The following is a 19,834-nucleotide window of genomic DNA, read 5'->3' as shown; positions in this document are numbered from 1 at the left end:
TATCACAATATATATTATGTATTTTAATTTTTGTATTGCCTTTACTTCAATAAAATTAATATAAGTACACGATAAATTAATATTTTTTAATAATTAAATTAAACACATATCAAGTTTCATTTTATTTTATTTTGTATAATTTCACCAAACTCAGAAAATCTCACTATTAACATATCAGTAATTATATTTTGCTTAACGAAAAGGCCCACTCACAATTTGGGCCCAAATAGAAGGCCCGATCTTCCTGAAACGGGCTATTATGATGGGCCCTACCCGAATGATGAGCGTTTATCTTATTATGAAGAAATAGAAGCAATGAGAAATTAGGAGATCTCTAAAATCAGAGAAAACGTTGCTGGAATTGTGATTTCGTGGATCGTGAGCTTCTGCTAAAAGTTGTTAACTAACGTAAGTTGATCTGATCTTATTTATCTGGACAAGTTTTGAGATAGAATGAAGCAAATCATCCTTCAATTCTGATTCCATGCGTGTAATTTCGCATGTGTGTGTGTTTCACTAAGTTGTAAGTATGCAACGAGTTGATGCTTTTTGGGGGGATAAACCCTAAAATTCAATGTTAAATGTTCTCTGAAATATAGGGCAAAGTTTTGGGATAAGCTAATTTCTATTGTATGTCATTTTTTATGGGGGATGTGTGTGTTTGGTAGGGGGTAAGTTCGTTTGCTGAAGCTGCATACATTGCGATTGTTATTGCAGTTCAAATCACGCAGAAAGAGCTGGAATTTAGATTCACTGCAGTTGAAGGTAGAGAGTAGGCCATTTTAGGGAGTACAGTATGGTGCTGGTGAAGAGAATATGTGTTGGATGGAATCGGTTGCTTTTGCTTCTTCCAGCACTTATTTTAATTCCTCACTTTCTATCAGGTATATCATTTCATCTTATTTCAGCTTTCCTTTATCATTTTATGCTGTTTTTATGTTTAAGAAATGGAAAAAAAGATGCTTCTTCCAGTCAAGGAGCTCCATCAGCAAAGGGATTTTCAGGATGTACCTAAGGAGAAGCCAAAGAAGTCCAATCATCTTATCCAAGGACCTGCTGCTGGGGAGGGTCTTGCTGATCGTTTGCAATGCCGAGGTTGGACAAATTCCATCCCTTCGGGAAAAAGTTTTAGCGTCTCACTTCACGAGTTCCCAATTTCTTTAATTACAAATAATTTGTCCACTGGTTTTATTGTCTCATCCATTTGTTAAAGATAATATATTTCCAGTTTTGCTGAACCTGGAACTGCACATTATGTTCACTATCTAAATATGTTGCCAACCAATAATTAAGAAATATTCTGTCAACTTCGTTTTGGTTTTTTTCTGATAACTTGCTAAATTAATCATCGATCGCATTGATGATTCCATATCATAGTTATCTATACACAGAGTTTTGTGCAGTTGGCTAGATACTACTGGACAAGATCTTTTAAACCAATTTTTCCTATCTATTTGTCCTTGTATATATTAATGTCGAGTAAGGATCATGATTCATGACTATGATAAACTTATCATTCATTATTTGAGTGCTCAACCTACAATATTTTCAGGAACAAGGGCTCTTGATAGAACACAATTTCTGAAGTTTCGTAACCATTCTCTCCCAACGGACCATGTAGCTTTAGTCACTGTATTCACCACTTACAACTCTACTGTTGACAGTAGACCAATTGAGTTGGTTACTGTTGGGAACATGTCATATAACAAAGTGGAGAGGTCGATGGCCATTTTGAATGTTTTCTTAAATTTTGTCCAGGTACTTTTTATATTATTATTTTCAAAACTGCAATTATTAAAAGGAGTTTGATTCTGCATATAACTATGACCCAATCATCTGCAGGAATATTAGTATGCATAGAATTTTACAGTAATAAATCATTAAATTGTACTATGAATTATCAGTAGTAGAAATTTCTAATTCAATTATCTTGTTTTCAAAAATGGGCGTATCATCTGCGAGTACTATTAGAAAAATATCGTGGAAAGCATTTCTGAAGTCAGTGGGCCAGATATCCTTTGTCAGTAGTTTCAAGTCTCTCTTAGTGCTTGAAACCATACACCTTTACTTTATCACAAGGCTTAGTCTCAAGCCATGGGGTTGCAATTCTTCTAGTGCTCTGTGTATGCCATACTGGTAGTCATTTGCTGTTTGTTGGCAATAATTTTCCTGGAACAACAATTTTAATACCATAACAGCCAGCAGTTTATGAAAAACTATCCATCCATAATGACACCTTAGTAATGCAGACTTAAATTAATGACACCATCTTATTCCCATAACATTTCCACTTTACTCAACTGGTTCAAATTAATCACACTATCTGGATGCTGTATGTGCGTTGTCATTTAATTGTCTCGGTTGAGGCTACTAATTTGGTGCTTCATAAATGATTGTAGGTAACCATGCCTCAAAGCAATGTTATCATTCTTACTGATCCTGCCTCTGATCTTCCGCTGCATAGAGATATGGTCACTATTCAACCAATACAAGGTGAATATTCGAGAGACAAGTTGATGCTTCAAAGAATCAGGTCTTACATTGTAAGAGCGCAGGGCATTGTTGGGAAATAGGACATTCTTTTTCTTATCATTCTCTGCTTAACTAAGTTTGATGGTACTTATATGTGTTAGATACTTTATACAAAGGATGTGGAGGTGATAGTCAACTAGTACATGTCAGAATAGCTGATTCAAATTGGCTTTACTTCTGTCTGATAGTAAATGCAAGCCTTTTGAGTTGACTTCCTTGGCGAACTTTTAAATTTTCTTGTTTGCCCATGAACTAGGATAATGGATTATTTACCTATAAATAGCATCTGATTGTATAAACAAATTATATATGTTAATTTCTGCTCTGTTAATCCTCCTCCTTTTTGTATTGTACTTCACTTCTACTAATGAACATTTTTAAATATTTAAGTCGAAGCTTACGTTTTATCCTATGTAAGAACCATCTCCCAAACTTTGTGGTGGATTTTCTTTAAAAGTTGATTTGCAGTTTAGTACCATCTATTTGTTTCTAAGAAATGTGTGTACTTCTCATTTGCAATATCTGTTGTTTGTGCAGATGTTTCTACAAACAAGACTTGAGAAGCTGGAACAGAAGCAGGAACAAGTAACTCATTTCATTTTCACGGATTCTGATATAGCAGTAATAGGGGACCTTGGAGAAATATTTTCTGACTATCCTAATTTTGATCTGGCTCTTACCTTCCGGAACAACAAAGATCAACCTCTAAATTCGGGATTCATTGCCGTAAGGGGTACTGCTGATGGAATTCAGAGGTACATTGTTTTTTCTCTGTGCTATGATTTTATGATTAGACTTGCAAGAAAGCATCCAAGCCTAGAAGTTGTTCTGTGGCAGAAACTTTTCAGTTTCAGTGTCGATTCTTCTAGTTCTATTTTATGAAAGGGCGGTGGTTCTCACTATTTGTCCGTATGCCAATATTTGGTGCTTGATATATGAGTGAATAATACTCTCTTTGCCCACAGGGGGGTGACGTTCTTACAAGAAGTACTAGAAGTTTACAGTTCAAAATTTATGCGAGCTTCTCGAATGCTTGGAGACCAACTAGCTCTTGCATGGGTTGTTAAATCTAAACCCAACTTTAACATCAAAAGGTTCTCTAGAAGAGAGGCTTTCCAAGACATGATTGGTGGTGCTTCGGTGCTTTTTCTGCCGTGCTCTCTTTATAATTGGACGCCACCAGAGGGTGCAGGCCAATTTCACGGAATGCCTTTGGATGTGAAGGTAAAGAAAACATGCCTATGGACTACTGAAAATTGATTTTTGTCATTCATTTATTGGCTCGGGTTTTTGAACAAACATTCTTCTCTCAAAATCTGCTTAATTTCTGGACACAGGTAGTTCATTTCAAAGGATCAAGAAAGCGACTGATGCTCGAGGCCTGGAATTACCTCTCGTCTTCTTCTAACCTCCCCGATACGCTATGCCTCATCTTGAGAAGTGGAAGAACAAAATATGACTTCTGAACTCGGTATGGGGACTCTTTTGCCGTTGCAACCATCATCGTTATCAAGTTGCTTCATTTTGACCGAGTGTCGATGAACTGATGCTACATCAAGTCCTCACTTTCGGGTTCGCTGCTGTTGGTTTCGAGAAGTTCGTCTCTGCTGCTACCCGAGACGAGAAGAAATCCACAGCCACCAACGCGTCTCACATCTCGCATTAGGCATCCCCGTCTTTCTTTCTCAGTCTTCAAAGGTGTGTGTGTTCTTGGAGTTTTGGTTCCAAAAATAGTTGGATTGAAATGCGACAAATTACCTATAAAGTCAAGTTTCACTTTTCAATAGTGAGATCTCAAGCTGACTATGAATTCGTTATTGCAAATTTTTTTTCTTTTTCTTGAAGAGGAAACCAAGTGGTCCATTTGCTATCCTCGACGCTCTGTTTGAAGCATTATTGTCAAAAACTAACTCAAAATGATGCTAAAAACAAGAAAGAAAAACTCATAAATTGCTACATCTAACTTCCTTTAAACGGCAATTCAAATGTCATTTTCACTTAAGTCTCTTCAGTTCCAAGTCAAGATTTCATTAATTAATAAAGACAACTACGAATAAGAATTGCAAAGTATTAAGCAATCTCACTTTTTTTTTTCTTTCATATTCAAATTAGAATATAACTTGATAATCATTGAAAGAAAAGCCGATTTCTTGATTTTTCTTCTCCTAATTTCTTGGCATACATACTTTCATCTTAAATCAGAAACCTAAGTTTTCCTAAGAAGAGCAACCCCCTTTCAATTCTTTAGCCATCACTACCACTTTTTCCCATAATATCTATGAATCCCTACACTATCATCTTGTTCATAGATGGAAATGAGAAATGCAGATAACCTTAATCTATGAATCTGAATCAAATGTGGCTAAAGAAGTTAATGATAGGTTCCCACATTAAATCAAGATCCAGATCCACCTATCAAAAACTGAAGATTCTAAAAGATCCCACAAAGATTCATTACCTAAAACATCTTGCATCAAAGCAAAACAGTTAAGAAATCTATACATGAGCAGCAATGCAGCCAACAGAATTTGGTCATTTTTTCATGATAAGGGCTTCAAAATGTGCAACCAAACTTCATTTATTGAATCACAACAGCCAAGCTACTCGCGTGCTATACTTGGATCGGATTTGGAACGACACATGTCCATCAAATCAGAAAATTGTGTCTTATCAGTTTATGAATTCTACAACAAATACAATCAATCCCATGAATGACAAAATCTTGTGTACCCTTTGATGCAGATGACAAACACCGGCGTGAAACAACGCCCACCGGCCACAAGAACTTCAATCGTGGGACGATGAAATCATGATATTCGAAAGCAAGAACAAATTGTGCCAGCAAAACACAGATATAGATTAAGAGAAACAATTATAAGAATCGAAATGGAAAAGAATAGAATGGTTCTACCACACAAATCCAAAACTTTTTGTACCCACTATCATTGCGCATTCTTCTTGCCACTCCCATAGTAACTGAGGTACCAGCGCGCAAACTTCTTCAGCCCCGTCTGCAGATCTGTCGTGGGCTTATACCCGAGCTCCCTCTGCGCTAAACTTATATTGGCGTGTGTAAACTGCACATCCCCATTCCTAGGCAGCTTCATAACCAACCGCTTCGCCTTCACCTTAAGCAGTCTCTCCAAAATGCTCACAAGATCCGAGACAGGCACAGGCGAAGTGTTCCCCAAATTGTACACACGCAGCTGAGCCGGCCCCTTCTTCTTCCCACCACTGCCGGTGCTCTTCTCAGCAGTATCCAATGCAGCCAAACACCCCTTCACTATATCATCAATGTAGGTGAAATCCCTAGCCACAGTCCCATGATTAGCAGCCTCAAAGATGGGAATCGACTTCCCTTTCAAGATATCCCTAGTGAAGAAGAAATAGGCCATATCCGGCCTCCCCCACGGCCCATAAACCGTGAAGAACCTCAATCCGGTGAGGGAGAGCCCATAGATGTGATTGTAAGTATGTGCAATCTCCTCACCAGCCTTCTTAGTTGCAGCATACAAACTTGCAGGCTGATCAGTCCTATCCTTCTCCGAGAAGGGCACCTTCGTATTCAATCCATACACCGAGCTACTCGAAGCCCACACAATCGAAGGCTGAGGGTTTGCTTCCTTACAAACCTCAAGCAAGCTGACTAAGCCAGCAATGTTGCTATGCACATAAGAGCTCGGATTCTCCATCGCGTAACGAACTCCGGCCTGCGCTGCCAAATGCATAACATGAGTGAAAGGCACGATTTCAAACAGCTTCTTCAACAGAGAAGCATCATTGATATCCCCCTCAACAATGTACACCCCTGTGCGCTCCAGCAGCGCCTGCCTCGCCTTCTTGAGCGAGGGATCATAGTAATGATTGAAATTGTCAAGGCCCACCACGCCGTCGCCGCGCCGCTTGAGGGCGGCGGAGACGTGGGTGCCGACGAAACCGGCGGCGCCGGTGACTAGAACGGAAATCCCATTTCTGGACCTAATCTTAGCTGATGCTCTAACCTTCTTCTCGAAGCTAGCATCTTGATACAAACTGGTCCTAAGGGACCTTCTAGAAAGATCTGAGGTGGCCGGGGTTGATGAAGATGGTGATCTATAAAAGAAGACAAAGATCAATCCGAGAAACACAAGCGACCAGAAAGTGAGCTTAGCTAGAGACGAATGCAGCCGCAGCCGGTTGTAGGGCGATTTCTCGATCTTGAACTTTCCCGGGGTTGATGGGGCGCTGTCAATGTGCTTCATCTGTGGCGAAATCCACTGAATTTCTTCCACTTGCCGTTTGAAATGCTAGGGTTTTGGATGGGGATTTTCGCAATTGCTTCCTTGGCTTCGATATTGGCGGATGCGGTGTTCAAGATTGGAGAGAGGAAGCAAAAGGGTGTCTGGAAATGGAGCTGAAACTTCCTCTCTCTGGTTATTAATGGAGGTGGGGAGGAATCTTCTGGTTTCTTGGAGGTTGGTGGTGGTGAAGATGCTGTATTTTTCTTTGGTGAAATTAAATTTGAAGATTTTGACGATTGAATGATTGGGGAAGAGAGGATTGATGAAATATTTAAGAAACAAAATGGATGGGATTTGATTAATGGCAATGGTAAGTAAGAAGAGAGTCAAACACAGACTGTCATAGTGTCATTAATGGCAAGGGTTAACGTCGATATCCATGAGATTTAGCCTTACTTTAATTGCAAATTTAGGGCTTTTTCTTCCAACTGTCATTTTTGTTTTATTTTTTGATTGATTTAATGGAAAGGATAAATAGTGAAAAAAAGAAAAAGGAATTGTGTGTTGAGTTGAGGGGTTTTGATTGGTTGTAAAGTGGGTTGAAATTTAGGGCTTGAGTTTCACATGGGTTTGTTAGAAGCGGCGGTGACAATAAATATTCTATTCTATGCCTACATTGAAGGAATGTGAATATATAGGTTAGTTTTCTTTGTCATTTGTGAATGATTACTATTTTGCTTATATGTTTACTAAGTGAAAAGTTTATGTGTTTAAATGGAGAATTAGGGATTGATGAATCTCTAATTCCAACATGTCTAAAAATAGTAAACACAAAATTGAATCTATCCCTTTTTTAAATACAATTTTATATCGTGATATCATTGGAAATAATTCTCACATTCACATTTAAAATAGTTCTTTCGTCCCGCAAGAGTGTGTTAGATGAGTGTATTGAAAGTTGGAAAAATGATTTACTTTATTATAAAATAAGTGTAAGAAATAAAGAGTTAGCCGTGGGGCAATATTCAAAAATGACAGATGCACACTCTTGTGGGACGTCTCAAAATAGAAATAAGGACAGACTCTTATATACACCATTGATATATCCATAGTCTAACGATTGAGATTTAATCATTGGGCAGTTGTTGTTTGATGTGTGAACTCTATGTAGAATGCGCATAAATTCGTTAAGTAGATTCGAATCCAAGAGCTTAATTCATTCAATCGTAGATCTTGATAATCCAATGACTGAAAATTATTCTTATTTTATATTTTAAAAGAAATTTTATTTTAACTCATGTATACCTATATATATATATGTGTGTGGGTGGGTGTGCGCACGCCTGTGGTTCGTATAATAATCTCTCCATATATGTATAGATATAATGAGTTTATTGTGAGTTCTCTATGAAGACTTATGAATTTGTTGTGAAAAATTATAAAAATTAAAAAACATATTTGAATAATGTGATATGTGCATATTTGATTCTGGATTTATTAAGTTCGAAGGAAATATATTATAAAGTCTTTGTTATTGTATTATGTTTACTATAAATAAATAAATAAATATACTAGCTAGACATGTATATTATGAACCCTATAATCTAAAATTTGATTTTGGTAAACTTTAGGGATTGACTTTCCTAATTCTCACTTCATGGACTTTCTTGAGAATCCCACTTTTAAATTTATTTCATTAGTTCAAGATAATTTGATAATCACTTAAGGAATATTACAATGCCTCAATCCTAATTCTCTCATTTTAAATTATTTTACAAGATAAAGAAATGCATGTGCACTTTTTTCTTCATATTTTGGAGTCGCTTCAAAGTTTTGCGAAAGTAATTTGCGATTTACTCGTGTTACATTAAATTTAAATTTATGGAACCAACGCAATTATTGCGTGTTTACATTTAAAAAACCAAACTTTTGCTTTTATTATGGTAAAAGCCAAACATTTAAAATCAAGTTGCAAACATTTAAAAACAAACGTTCGATTTAAGATTTACTGCGCTACAAGCCTTTTGAATAAATTAAAACATCGAATAATTAATTTTGAATACTGCTGCAATCAAATGTTTATTTTCCTTATTTAAATGTGAAAATAATACTAATTAAACATTCTCTATTGTTTTGGATTTGAATAGTGCATTATACGTAATTATGTATCCTAAACTCCCACTCAAAATTAATAGGTGTATGTATATATTTATTTCACTCTAAGATTAGGATTCGGTTAGTACGAGTGATTATGGTGTATAATATACATATAACATCTTAATATCTTATTTAGTACAAAATATATGACACTTTATAAATTAAAAGTTTGAAAATATATACAATTTGAGTGATTCTGTATATCACACGTGAATGTGGTATATGTAATACAAATCATAATTAAAACTATTATTAACTTCATATCGTTTTAATACATCATAGCAAATAACATATTATATTTATAAATATTTTAAAGCGTTCTACCAAATACTATGATACTAATATGGCATATTGTAAAAAACATCACGATCAAATATATCATCAGCCCTTATCTCATACCGCGTAACAAACAAATTCTTACTTTTTTAAGTTTTCTATATTCCTATGTAAGATTATTAAGTAGAAGTGATCGCTCAATCTCTATCATACTTTACATTAATTAATTAGCTCATATAACTTGCTTTGTACCATTATCAAGTAGAAGTCTACATAGTTTATTTATTTATAAGCTCATCTCCCTATTCCCTTTCCTCCTCCAAAATTTTCTTCTTTCTTTTTCTATTTTTGTATTTCTTTTGGTTTTTTAATAATTGGGTTTATAAGAAGGGATGAGAAATAGAGGTGTGTATAAATGCAAAGTATAAAATAGGTTAAAAGTAGAAGTCTACCTAGTTTATGTATTTATAAGCTCATCTCCCTATTCCCTTTCCTCCTCCAAAATTTTCTTCTTTCTTTTTCTATTTTTGTATTTCTTTTGGGTTTTTAATAATTGGGTTTATAAGAAGGGATGAGAAATAGAGGTGTGTATAAATGCAAAGTATAAAATAGGTTAAAAGTAGGGGCAGAAGCAGTCAAATTTAAATGTGCAGTGATTTTCGTAGTGCAGACAACCTTATTTAGCACCCTATGCCTCTATTATTAATTATTAATAATAATAATTATTATTATTATTATTATTATTATTATTATGGAATCACTCTACCTAACTAGAAGTTTGCTTCAACAGAAAGATCTTTGTGACTTTTGCTGTAACAAAAAAGAAGAGTCAAATTCAAGAAACAGAGAGAGAGATAGCAACATTTGCATAAGCATATTCCATAAAATACAGTTAATACCACACAATAATCACGATAAAATACTAATTAAAAATGTTGTCTTCATTTTAACCGACTTACGAAAAATGGACTGAAATTTTTTATTCATTGCATTTGCACATATAAAATAACATGATGAAATAAAATATTTATCAAAACTTGATATGAAGGGATGAAAGTGTCTTCACTTCATGTGATCCTCTTTCTTTTTGCATCTAATTTTAGTGAAAACATGTGAAACTTTATGGAGAAGATGGGATTGTTGTTCCCAACTAGTATCCTCTCTATAAAGGCAAATCTATAAATATATAACACCAAAACATATTAAATACATTACCTTCATTCATGTGTTCATGTGACATTACATTCATTCTTTATTTTTATTTATCTTAAATTTTCGATATATACATTCTCGATTCATGTACATTAAGTTTATGATTAATTACCTGTAAATTCACGAAATTTCATTTTTTTCAGATGTTTCCCACGATTTTTTAATTTTATATAGTAATCCACCACCTGTGAATTTCTTCTTAATGTTCATGCGGTGACAAAATCCGGCCAAATTACATGGCAATGACTTATCATTAGACCTTCATTTTTTCAGCGAAAGGTAATCTAATGATCTCTAAGACTAAGAGCATCTGCATTGGGGTTATATGATAGCCTACATGATAGCTTACTTGATGAGGGGGGGACCAGATTGAGTAAGGAGGCCGCATTGGGGTTACATGATAGTCTACATGATTTTTTTGAGTTTTGATTTTTGTGCTTTTCATTTAAATTTAATTGCTCAAATTTAAATAACACATTTTACTAATAATTAAATTTTCATTAAATTTAATTGCTTTTTATTTTTTTGCCACATTTTTCAAATTTCGATTTTTTTTTTTGTTTTTTTTTTAATATGGCGCGTGTAAAACACGCGCCGAATTTGAGGGCTATTAGGCATACGCGATAGAACGTGTAGCCCTCGAGTGACCACCGGCTGCAACGCCCTACACGATCTCACCCTTACTCGAGTAGGGTGGATCGTGTAGGTGCGTTGCCAATGCTCTAATGTATTAGTTGATTGTTGGGGATTCTTTTTGACTGATATTAGTATTCTTCCAGTGTCTTAAGAAAGAAGAAATTTGACCGGATTTCATAATCAAATATGCACTTAATTTTACAATTTCTACCTATAAATTACAACGTGAAATGATATGCTATCGAGGTTCGACGAATTGCAGATTAGTTTATCATGAAAATGAGCACCAAAAATAGAAATAAGGGAGTAGAATCAGAAAATAAAACAAACAAGGTTAGATTAATTAGTGTTTAATGCCAAAATCAAGAGTTAATTAATGAGTGAAATGTGATGAGATGTGGAGATGAAGAAGTGAAGGAGAATATATAATAAGAAAACAAATGTAAGGTGGAAATCAAGAATTATGAGAGAATAACATAACATTAATTAATTATTGAGGCATCACCGTCACCATGTGAGATGTTATAAGCTCACACAATTATGTCTCTCTCTCTCTCTCTCTCTCTGCATGTTCCATTGCCTTTACAGTTATTGCAGTCGGCAGCAGAATTTACACACACACACACTAATCATAAGCATCCATTTGTAGGATTGTAAAACGGTAAAATTAAATGTAACTGTCAATACTTTGTTTGATTCAACAATTTTTTCACAAGTGGTGTTACCTTTGTCTGATAAAGTTTGGCAAATTTGATACTCAACCAATCCATTTAATCCACATAGAATCAAATTCATTTCTACATATTAGCTAAAATTGACTACTCACTGATTCAGTGATTTTGCAGGTTGATCTGCAAAAATTAATTAATTATTATTAGTTCAAAATAAAAAGAGTGATGCTAAACGGTCACGTTCTAGCCACCCACAGATTAATTGAATAGAATTTTCTTAAAAAAAATTATTTAACTTATTTTTTTAAATAAAAATAAATTTTAATTATTTTATTGTATTGTCTACATTGTAGTTATTTTTTTTATAATTTTTTTTAGTTTTTATTAAAAAATAAAATAAATAAACAAACACAATATAGACAATACGATAAAATAAAATAGTTAAATCTTATTTTAATTTTTAAAAAAATAAAATTTTCTTATTAGTTAAATCTTATTTTAATTTTAAAAAAAATAAAATTTTCTTATTAAACTATTTTGTAGATGGCCATAATGTGACTGCATAAATAAGGTTTACATCGTTTCATCTTTACAATAATTTACCCCTACAAAAATTAGAACTCAAATTAAATTATTTTCTAAACACCATCATTAATCATTTTCTTTTTGAGAAGACCATCATTAATCTTATTTACACTAGAATTGTCAATTGCCAACTCCAACCTACATATTTTCCTCAAGGATTTATTAGGCCAATTTCACAAGAATACATTACACAAGACTTAATTATTATTCAAGAAATGGTCACAGCACACTCAATCTATGTCTACAACCAAAGTAATTCTCAACATGAAACATGGTTTTTACTGTTACAAACAATCTCAAAATTTGGCAACCTCATCACTGATGCCAACACTTCTTTCCTTCAGTGCTTCGAAAACGTAGCAAGCACGTCGAAATAGTTGGGGAAGGTCTTACGGGTGCAGCCGGGGTCCTTGATAGTTACTGGGACGTCGGCACATGCAGCGAGAGAGAAGGCCATCGCCATCCTATGATCATCGTACGTGTCAATGTCCGTCACCTTCAATTTCTCCGGTGGGGTGATCACACAGTAATCCGCCCCTTCCTCGACTGTCGCTCCCAACTGAAACATAGGACGATGATATGATCAAACAACGGTAGATATATCCAGAGATGGAGGCGCGCGTAAAAAGCAACAAACCTTTCTAAGTTCTGTGCATATGGCAATCATTCTTTCGGTTTCTTTAACCCTCCAGCTAGCCACTGCAAACAAAGGGGAAAACGAGGTCAATTTGCGGGGACGAGAAAAGTAGCATCGAGAGCGGAAGAATCTGAGGAAAAGGAAGCAAAGTGAGCAAAAGTTAGTGAAAGGCATTGAGAATAGATACTCTTAGCTCAGTCAGGCCCATTTGTTTAAAGATAGGATAAGATGTGGGTAAAAGGATCAAAGGTAAGGTATTATAGTTTCTTTATATTCGCGTTGCTTTCCCCAACTATTTCACCCGTTATTCTCTAAAGAGGCGAAAATCAGAAGAGAAACACAAAAGTCGAAACAGGTTACTCGACCCGTTGTCCTCGAACCCAGTACTATACTGTTATTATGCTTATCATGGTCATGTTAAAAGAGGTTAAGAAAAACTTGGTATTATTAATATACTTGGGCGAACCAGGGGGCTTAGCCCACTGGCCACCGGGTCCTCACTTAAGTGAAGTGACCCGGGTTCGATCCCTCTTGGGAACGAATTGGTGATTGGAGATATAAGGTAGAGTTTGGTGAATGGAGAGATAAGGTGGTTCTTGGAGTGGATGGGGAACTAACTACTAACATCTAACATGACTTTGACCGATAAAAAAAAATAAAAAAAAAAATTAATATACTTGAGCGAAGGCGGCCGTACCATCTCTTATAGCAGTGGGTCCATCTGCAAAAAGCGCCACTACAGCGAGAGTCATGGCGACATCTGGCATTTTGTTCATGTTTATATCAACGGCTCGCAAATGTTTCCTTCCAAATGCATCACGCGGAGGTCCTTTAACAGTCACGCTATTCTCGGTCCAGGTAACCTCAGCACCCATTTTTTCAAGAACCTCGGCAAATTTAACATCGCCCTTCAAAATGGAAAATATGAGCGCAGAAGATGTTAGAAATCCCGTCATCTGAAGGAGGAGAAAAATCACAACATCAAATGGTTCAAATACCTGCAAACTGCTCGTTCCACACCCTTCAACAGTAACGGTTCCACCAGTAACAGCTGCACCGGCCAAGAAGTAACTGGCGCTCGAGGCATCGCCTTCCACATAAGCTTTCCCAGGAGACCTGATGAATGAATCAAGTTAAAGCTTCAACAAAATCGAGTTTCTCAAAGCTGCTTACAAATTTAGTGGAAAGGAACTTACTTGTACTTTTGACCTCCCCGGACCAAGAATCGGTCCCAGCTGTCACTGTGCTCCACTGAGACGCCAAAGCGTTCCATCAATTTAAGCGTCATCTCCACATAAGGCACAGAAATGAGTTTGTCGATGATTTCAATTTCAACGTCTCCTAGAGCCAGGGGCGCAGCCATGAGTAGAGCAGTAAGGTATTGACTGCTGATGGATCCAGAGAGCTTCACCTGCAACCATAAGGCAAGATCAGAGAGAAAATAAATCATAGATTCTCAGTGATGTTCCAAAGGCGAAATGTCATTTCCCTTCCCAAATTAGGAAGAAAAGCTCAGAACGAAGGAGAAGTCTGCTCAGCACTCTAATCCAGATCAAGTAAAAGTATGATATCTTGGCATCGAAAACAACACTAATGGCAACAGCACGTTAGTGCTTTGAATGTATTCATCTATTCCATTTACGTATAATTAGATGAGGAATAAGGCAGAAAATCCGGGATCCATTGCAAAGGCAACAGCACGAGAAACATATTTTGAGTAAAACATTCTCAAAGACATTTGATGAATTATTTTCAAGGCTGACAGCTGGCTTTCCACTGTGTCCATTTGAATTTGTATTCTTATCCTCTTTTCTCGCGATCATCAAAAAAGAGAAAAGTCGAATCATTTTGTCTCAGAGGACATAAATTAGTAAGGTAGGTATCAGTTTGAAGCTTGCATGCGACATTACTGTATGCGACAACATGAAGGCTAAAACGCCAGAATTAAATTTCGACTAAAATGAAGACCCACCTTCCCACCAGGAAGACCTCCTTTTCCAACAACACGAACGGGGGGACAATCAGTGCCCAGGAAACAATCAACGTCAGCACCAAGCTGCTTAAGTCCAGTGACTAAATCACCAATAGGTCTCTCTCTCATGCGAGGAACTCCATCAAGCACATAGCTGAAAGTCATAGAGTATAAATGCTAGACAGTAAGAAAATCAATCACATTAAGGATTAGTAGCAGCTCATTATACAAACAGACCAATCAAGATTATTTAATTTCATAAAGTGCCCCTTGCATTACAGCATTTATCCAAAACTCAAACAGAATCACGAAAAAAGCTCTCAAGGATCAGGCATAAATGTAAATATTATATGGGTGGAAAAGTGTGTATCCTAAAGATATAGATTAAAATAAGGCTACGGGTATACCTTGCATTCCCACCAGCAGCAACAACTGCAGCAGTCAATGGGCGCATCGCCGTTCCTGCGTTTCCTAAGAAAAGTTGAATTTCTTCCTTAGCTTCTTTAGAAGCTGGAAATAGACCACCAGAGCCTCCCACAACTGCACGTTGATTAGCTTTGTCTTCTTCCACATCCAGCCCAAGAGTCCTCAAGGCACCAAGCATGTAATGGATATCATCACTGCTTAGTAAGTTGTCCACAACAGTCGTTCCCTGAAAAACATTAAACAATTATTCAGGAACATAGCCAAAAAAAGACATAGACCCAAGAACTAACAGATAACTGTGGAGTACGTTCAAGTTCCACAGAAGTTTATTGCATCCTGTGACTGGCTAACTTATAGTAATATTTAAGGAGGGAAAAATAAAATATATATAAAAAATAACCCGTGAAAAGACCTTTGACTTTAAAGTATTTCTAACATTAATCAAATAAAAAGTTGGGGACGACATGTAAGGTTCAAAATGTGATAATATATCTAAAAGAACAGACAAATTATGTAATACTTCTCTTATCATACTCTCAATCTTCAGCTACAGATGGATAAGTGTTGCAAACATGTTATTCTAAATCAAATAAATAGAGATATTCCAGCATAACTGCAAACTTTACGCTCACAACTACCTGGAGGAAACTCCCATTTCAACCTGATTTAAGGCAGTACGGCATTATTATCACGAAAAAACGTCACTAACATATCAACATGCCATATTATCATGTCACACAAAACTTCATCTTATCTAAGCAAACTACATAACCAAATGAAGAGATGTCTTGGCTACTCCAATATATGGAAATACTAAGCACCAGTATGTGAGGCATTAACTGCCAGTGTGCATTGAGATAGGTGTAGCCTTGCCTAAAAGTCGGTACAGGTATCCGAGTGCTGCATAAACAAGATATCACGAATAATTTTGGCCTATGACAGAATATTAAAACCAATTTGATTATCTCAGATAAATTCAGCATTAAAACAAGTGTGGAGAACACATATATATAAGCATTGAGTTTAAAACAATAAAATCAATATGTGATAAACATTATACTATCACGCATTATGTGCATGCAAAAATACATATTCACACACAACAAAGGGAAAAAAAATGCAATGATATCGATACAATCATGATTCATGAACAAGTGAGGCATTTGACTCTTAAGACTCAAACCTACTGGAGAATTCTCAATTTGCAACTTTTTAGACGTCGAGATCTCTTGAACATTTTTGTTACTGCTTAAACCATTTTAGTAGCAAAAGCTGCGTGAATGAAATGAGCATATAACAAAGACTAATAGATCAAACTGTGCTACCTTCACCGCCAATACCCAAAAAAACAAACCCTTTATAACATGCATTTAGGCAATTAAAAAAAGCAAGAAAAAAGAGATCAGCATTGCAAATCAATAAGCAAATGTAAGTATTACCTCAGACAGAGCAGCAAGAAGCAAAATTCGGTTGGAAAGTGATTTAGAGCCCGGCAACTTTACAGTGCCGGAAATTTCTTTGATGGGTTGCAGCACGATCTCCGGCACCGTGGAGGGCTTCTCCGCCGTGGCGACCGAAGCCACAACTCTCAATTGGCTCGTCTTTTTAACCGTCAAGATCGAACTTTTACCCAAACCCCACGTTCTTTTCGACGAATTGTTGAGACTCTTGGAGGCGAGAAACAACGAAGACGAAGTTGAAGCTGGGGATTTAGCTGTAGGGGTTGTGAATTTGGGCGAGGCGAGATTGTGCGCCATTTTCGCGACGTGCGCCATTGGCTATGATGTGGTTGTTTTTTAGCAATTGAGAGGAGAAATTGGTGATTCGTGATGGGGTTTTGCAGGAAATTGAGAAATGTTGTAGTTGAGAAGATGGGGTTAGGTTGAAGTAGAAGGGGGTTGGCGAGGTAGAATGAGGTAAAGACTCTCTGCATTCACCAACCACCTTTGTGTTTCAAACGTGCTGTATTTCTTTCTTTCTTACATTTTTTTTTACGATGGATTAACAATAATATTAAATAAAGAAATTTAAAATTCGTGCCATAATAAACTCGAACACCAAATCTTTAATTTTAGGTATTAATCATTTATCGATTGGCCAACACACGCACATAACATTACCATTTTAATTATTTTCCCAACTTTAATCTACTTTTGTTTCGACATAAATTCGTATTTCCTTCCATTCCTTCAAATATCTCAAGCTTTATCAAAACTATATTAACATTATCCCGTAGAGTGGGATGTCTATTTTTTTAATAAAAAAAGGAATCAAATTAAACATTTATCGAATATGAACACTGGCGGATCCAAGAATGGGCGTTGGGGGTACTGCTGAACCCAAAAAAAAAAATTGTAATATTATACAGTAATATTTTATAATTAATAGTAATATTTTTGATATTTTGTATCCGTAAAAAATTTAAGAATCTCTTTTTAATTTTATTCTCTTTTTCATTTTTCTCATTACAAACACGAGCAGAGAACGGCTTGTCAGTGAAAAAGGCGGTGTTTGTGATCTGTATCTCACCTCTTTATTATTATATCTTCATTTAGCATCGTGTTGCATTTGTATGATTGTATGAGTGTTGTTATACTTAAGTTTATATCAATAATGAATAATGAATTAAAGGGATTGCGGATCTCTCTCTCATCTCAATATAGTATTTTATTCGACAAACATGCATCATGCATTATAAAATTATGTTATTTCAGTAGTAGACATGTGAAGTATTCATATAACATCAAAATTTAAATGCGATATGTGGATTGTAGAGACAGATAAAATCTTTTTATTTTGATAATCACCATGATAATCACTATGTTATAAGTTAATGGGTTAACTCTATCAAAATTTATGTCACTGCCGCTTGTAAATGACTAGAGCGATATTTAAGAGCTCTAAATAAAAGGGAGTAATAATGTCAAGATATATGAATTTTCACGTATTTTTTGTTTTATACATGGACTTAAAACCATATCTCCAAATATACAAATTTTTATTTCTTTCTGACTTTGCACACAATGAGTATTTTTGACGAATGAATATTGAGGTAGAATTCGAAACTGTCTACGTGGTTCAAACGGAAGTCTTTCTAAAGGATGTAGTTGAACATTAGGTAAATTCAACTACAATAATACAAAAAATATATTAACGAATCATTCACCAAACATATACATCATATGTAAAATCAGAAAAATAAAAAATCGTATATTTGGAGATACAGTTTTAAGTTCATGTGCAAAATCAAAAAAATATTAAAGTTCATATATTTTGATGCAATTGCCTTAAAAAAAAAAAAAACTTATGTCACAAAGAGTAGGTAGGAACATTTTTAAAGGAGCACCCATATAAAATAAAATTAAAATTAGCTTTCTAAGTTGGTTAAATAGTGGTATTCTTGAAGGCCATAGTTTGAGCCTTGTTGGTACATACTCCTACTACTTTGTGTGTGTGTGTGAGAGAGAGAGAGAGAAGCCACCAACCAGAGTTACCAACCACTAGAAATAGAATGGTATGGTTGGTGAGGTGTTGTGTATTATTTTATGGCTGCTTGAGTTGTTATACATCTCCAAATGGGCTCATTGGGCCTCTCATTCTTCCAACAACACAATCTAGATCAACATTTCACTACTATTATTATAATTACAAATATGCATGCTCCATGCCCCCTCACATCAAATTTACAATTTAATTTATCAAATCACATGCTGCTTTCAAGAATATATATATATATATATATATATATATATATATATAGAGAGAGAGAGAGGTTGCTCCTCACCTTCATATAGAATAAAAATTTGTTGATTCGGATCTACCTTGCATCATGCAAGGAATATTTGATTTGGTAGATGAAATATATAAAATTGATATTATTGAAGGATGATTAAATAATCAACTTAATTTTAAGGTGATAAATAATCTTTCAACTATATAAGTAGGATACGAGCTGAGTTATTCTTCATAAGCTGAATCATACAAACTAAACGTTTGAGTAAATTAAATTATTTTATCAATCATATCTTATTTCTCGAACTAAACGCCACCGTGAAATAATGTATATCAAGAAGAGAGAGAGAATATGCTGAAGCTTGAGGGGTTATTCTAATTTCTAAGTGGTGATGGTCCCACCACATAATTGAAAACCTACCCTTCAACATCCAAATGGAAAAGAGTCCAAAAACAGAGAAAGCAAACAGGTTAACATATTGCTGCTTAAACAGTGATATGAAAAAATCCAAAAATGAGACAATGTGGATAGCCCAATCCAAGACTTCAAACCACATATTTTCCAGCTACCACACAATACTTGATGCCATCACCATTTTATGGCCTCATTTTCCCTCACTAGATGAGGATAGAAATATGCACTTTCTATGATTGAATTCAATGGCTTCAATCCATGTAACATATCTATTTAGGATCATCAAATTCAGAGGTGTGCTGATAACAAAATGGTTATGATTTTTTCTGCTGAGGATGTGCTGAATTTTGGGGACAAGAACAC

The 19,834-nt window shown here is 35.4% G+C and overlaps 3 protein-coding genes across 6 annotated transcripts; 1 reads left to right on the top strand and 2 right to left on the bottom strand.

Moving 5' to 3' along the window:
* Positions 1–290: 290 nt before the first annotated feature.
* Positions 291–4,316, top strand: LOC131022039 (uncharacterized). Of its 4 annotated transcripts, none has more exons than XM_057951405.1 (8): positions 291–408; positions 718–884; positions 973–1,095; positions 1,553–1,758; positions 2,400–2,543; positions 3,070–3,287; positions 3,498–3,756; positions 3,870–4,316. In XM_057951405.1, exons 2-8 carry the CDS (start codon positions 797–799, stop codon positions 3,996–3,998), a joined length of 1,167 nt encoding a protein of 388 aa, XP_057807388.1. In that variant the 5' UTR covers positions 291–408; positions 718–796; the 3' UTR covers positions 3,999–4,316. The 4 variants fall into 4 exon arrangements, with proteins under 4 accessions (XP_057807388.1, XP_057807386.1, XP_057807387.1 ...); XM_057951403.1 differs by having other exon boundaries at positions 320–408; positions 669–884; XM_057951404.1 differs by lacking the exon at positions 291–408 and adding an exon at positions 433–523.
* A 776-nt stretch (positions 4,317–5,092) lies between these two features.
* Positions 5,093–7,374, bottom strand: LOC131022038 (UDP-glucuronate 4-epimerase 3-like). Its single transcript, XM_057951402.1, has one exon. The coding sequence runs from the start codon at positions 6,771–6,773 to the stop codon at positions 5,475–5,477; it is 1,299 nt and encodes a 432-aa protein (XP_057807385.1). The 5' UTR covers positions 6,774–7,374; the 3' UTR covers positions 5,093–5,474.
* A 5,086-nt stretch (positions 7,375–12,460) lies between these two features.
* LOC131022037 (3-phosphoshikimate 1-carboxyvinyltransferase 2) lies at positions 12,461–17,309 on the bottom strand. The gene is made up of 8 exons (XM_057951401.1): positions 16,764–17,309; positions 15,306–15,550; positions 14,899–15,052; positions 14,123–14,337; positions 13,925–14,042; positions 13,624–13,834; positions 12,927–12,988; positions 12,461–12,848 (listed from the first exon to the last, which is right to left on the bottom strand). Exons 1-8 carry the CDS (start codon positions 17,097–17,099, stop codon positions 12,630–12,632), a joined length of 1,560 nt encoding a protein of 519 aa, XP_057807384.1. The 5' UTR covers positions 17,100–17,309; the 3' UTR covers positions 12,461–12,629.
* Between the last annotated feature and the right edge of the window lie 2,525 nt (positions 17,310–19,834).

This window comes from Salvia miltiorrhiza, chromosome 4 (assembly GCF_028751815.1).
Source record: "Salvia miltiorrhiza cultivar Shanhuang (shh) chromosome 4, IMPLAD_Smil_shh, whole genome shotgun sequence".
Taxonomy (NCBI): Eukaryota; Viridiplantae; Streptophyta; class Magnoliopsida; order Lamiales; family Lamiaceae; genus Salvia; species Salvia miltiorrhiza.
This window is presented reverse-complemented; position numbering and strand designations above follow the sequence as displayed.

Bases quoted from the DNA above. Each gene is read 5' to 3' on its own strand.
- LOC131022039 (XM_057951405.1), top strand. From the start codon at position 797: ATGGTGCTGGTGAAGAGAATATGTGTTGGATGGAATCGGTTGCTTTTG. The intron at 885-972 runs GTATATCATTTC...TGCTTCTTCCAG, and splicing joins AATTCCTCACTTTCTATCAG to TCAAGGAGCTCCATCAGCAA. The intron at 1,096-1,552 runs GTTGGACAAATT...CAATATTTTCAG, and splicing joins TGATCGTTTGCAATGCCGAG to GAACAAGGGCTCTTGATAGA.
- LOC131022038 (XM_057951402.1), bottom strand. From the start codon at position 6,773: ATGAAGCACATTGACAGCGCCCCATCAACCCCGGGAAAGTTCAAGATC.
- LOC131022037 (XM_057951401.1), bottom strand. From the start codon at position 17,099: ATGGCGCACGTCGCGAAAATGGCGCACAATCTCGCCTCGCCCAAATTC. The intron at 14,338-14,898 runs GTGGGTCTTCAT...TTATGGTTGCAG, and splicing joins GAGGTCTTCCTGGTGGGAAG to GTGAAGCTCTCTGGATCCAT. The intron at 14,043-14,122 runs GTAAGTTCCTTT...TTCATTCATCAG, and splicing joins CGGGGAGGTCAAAAGTACAA to GTCTCCTGGGAAAGCTTATG.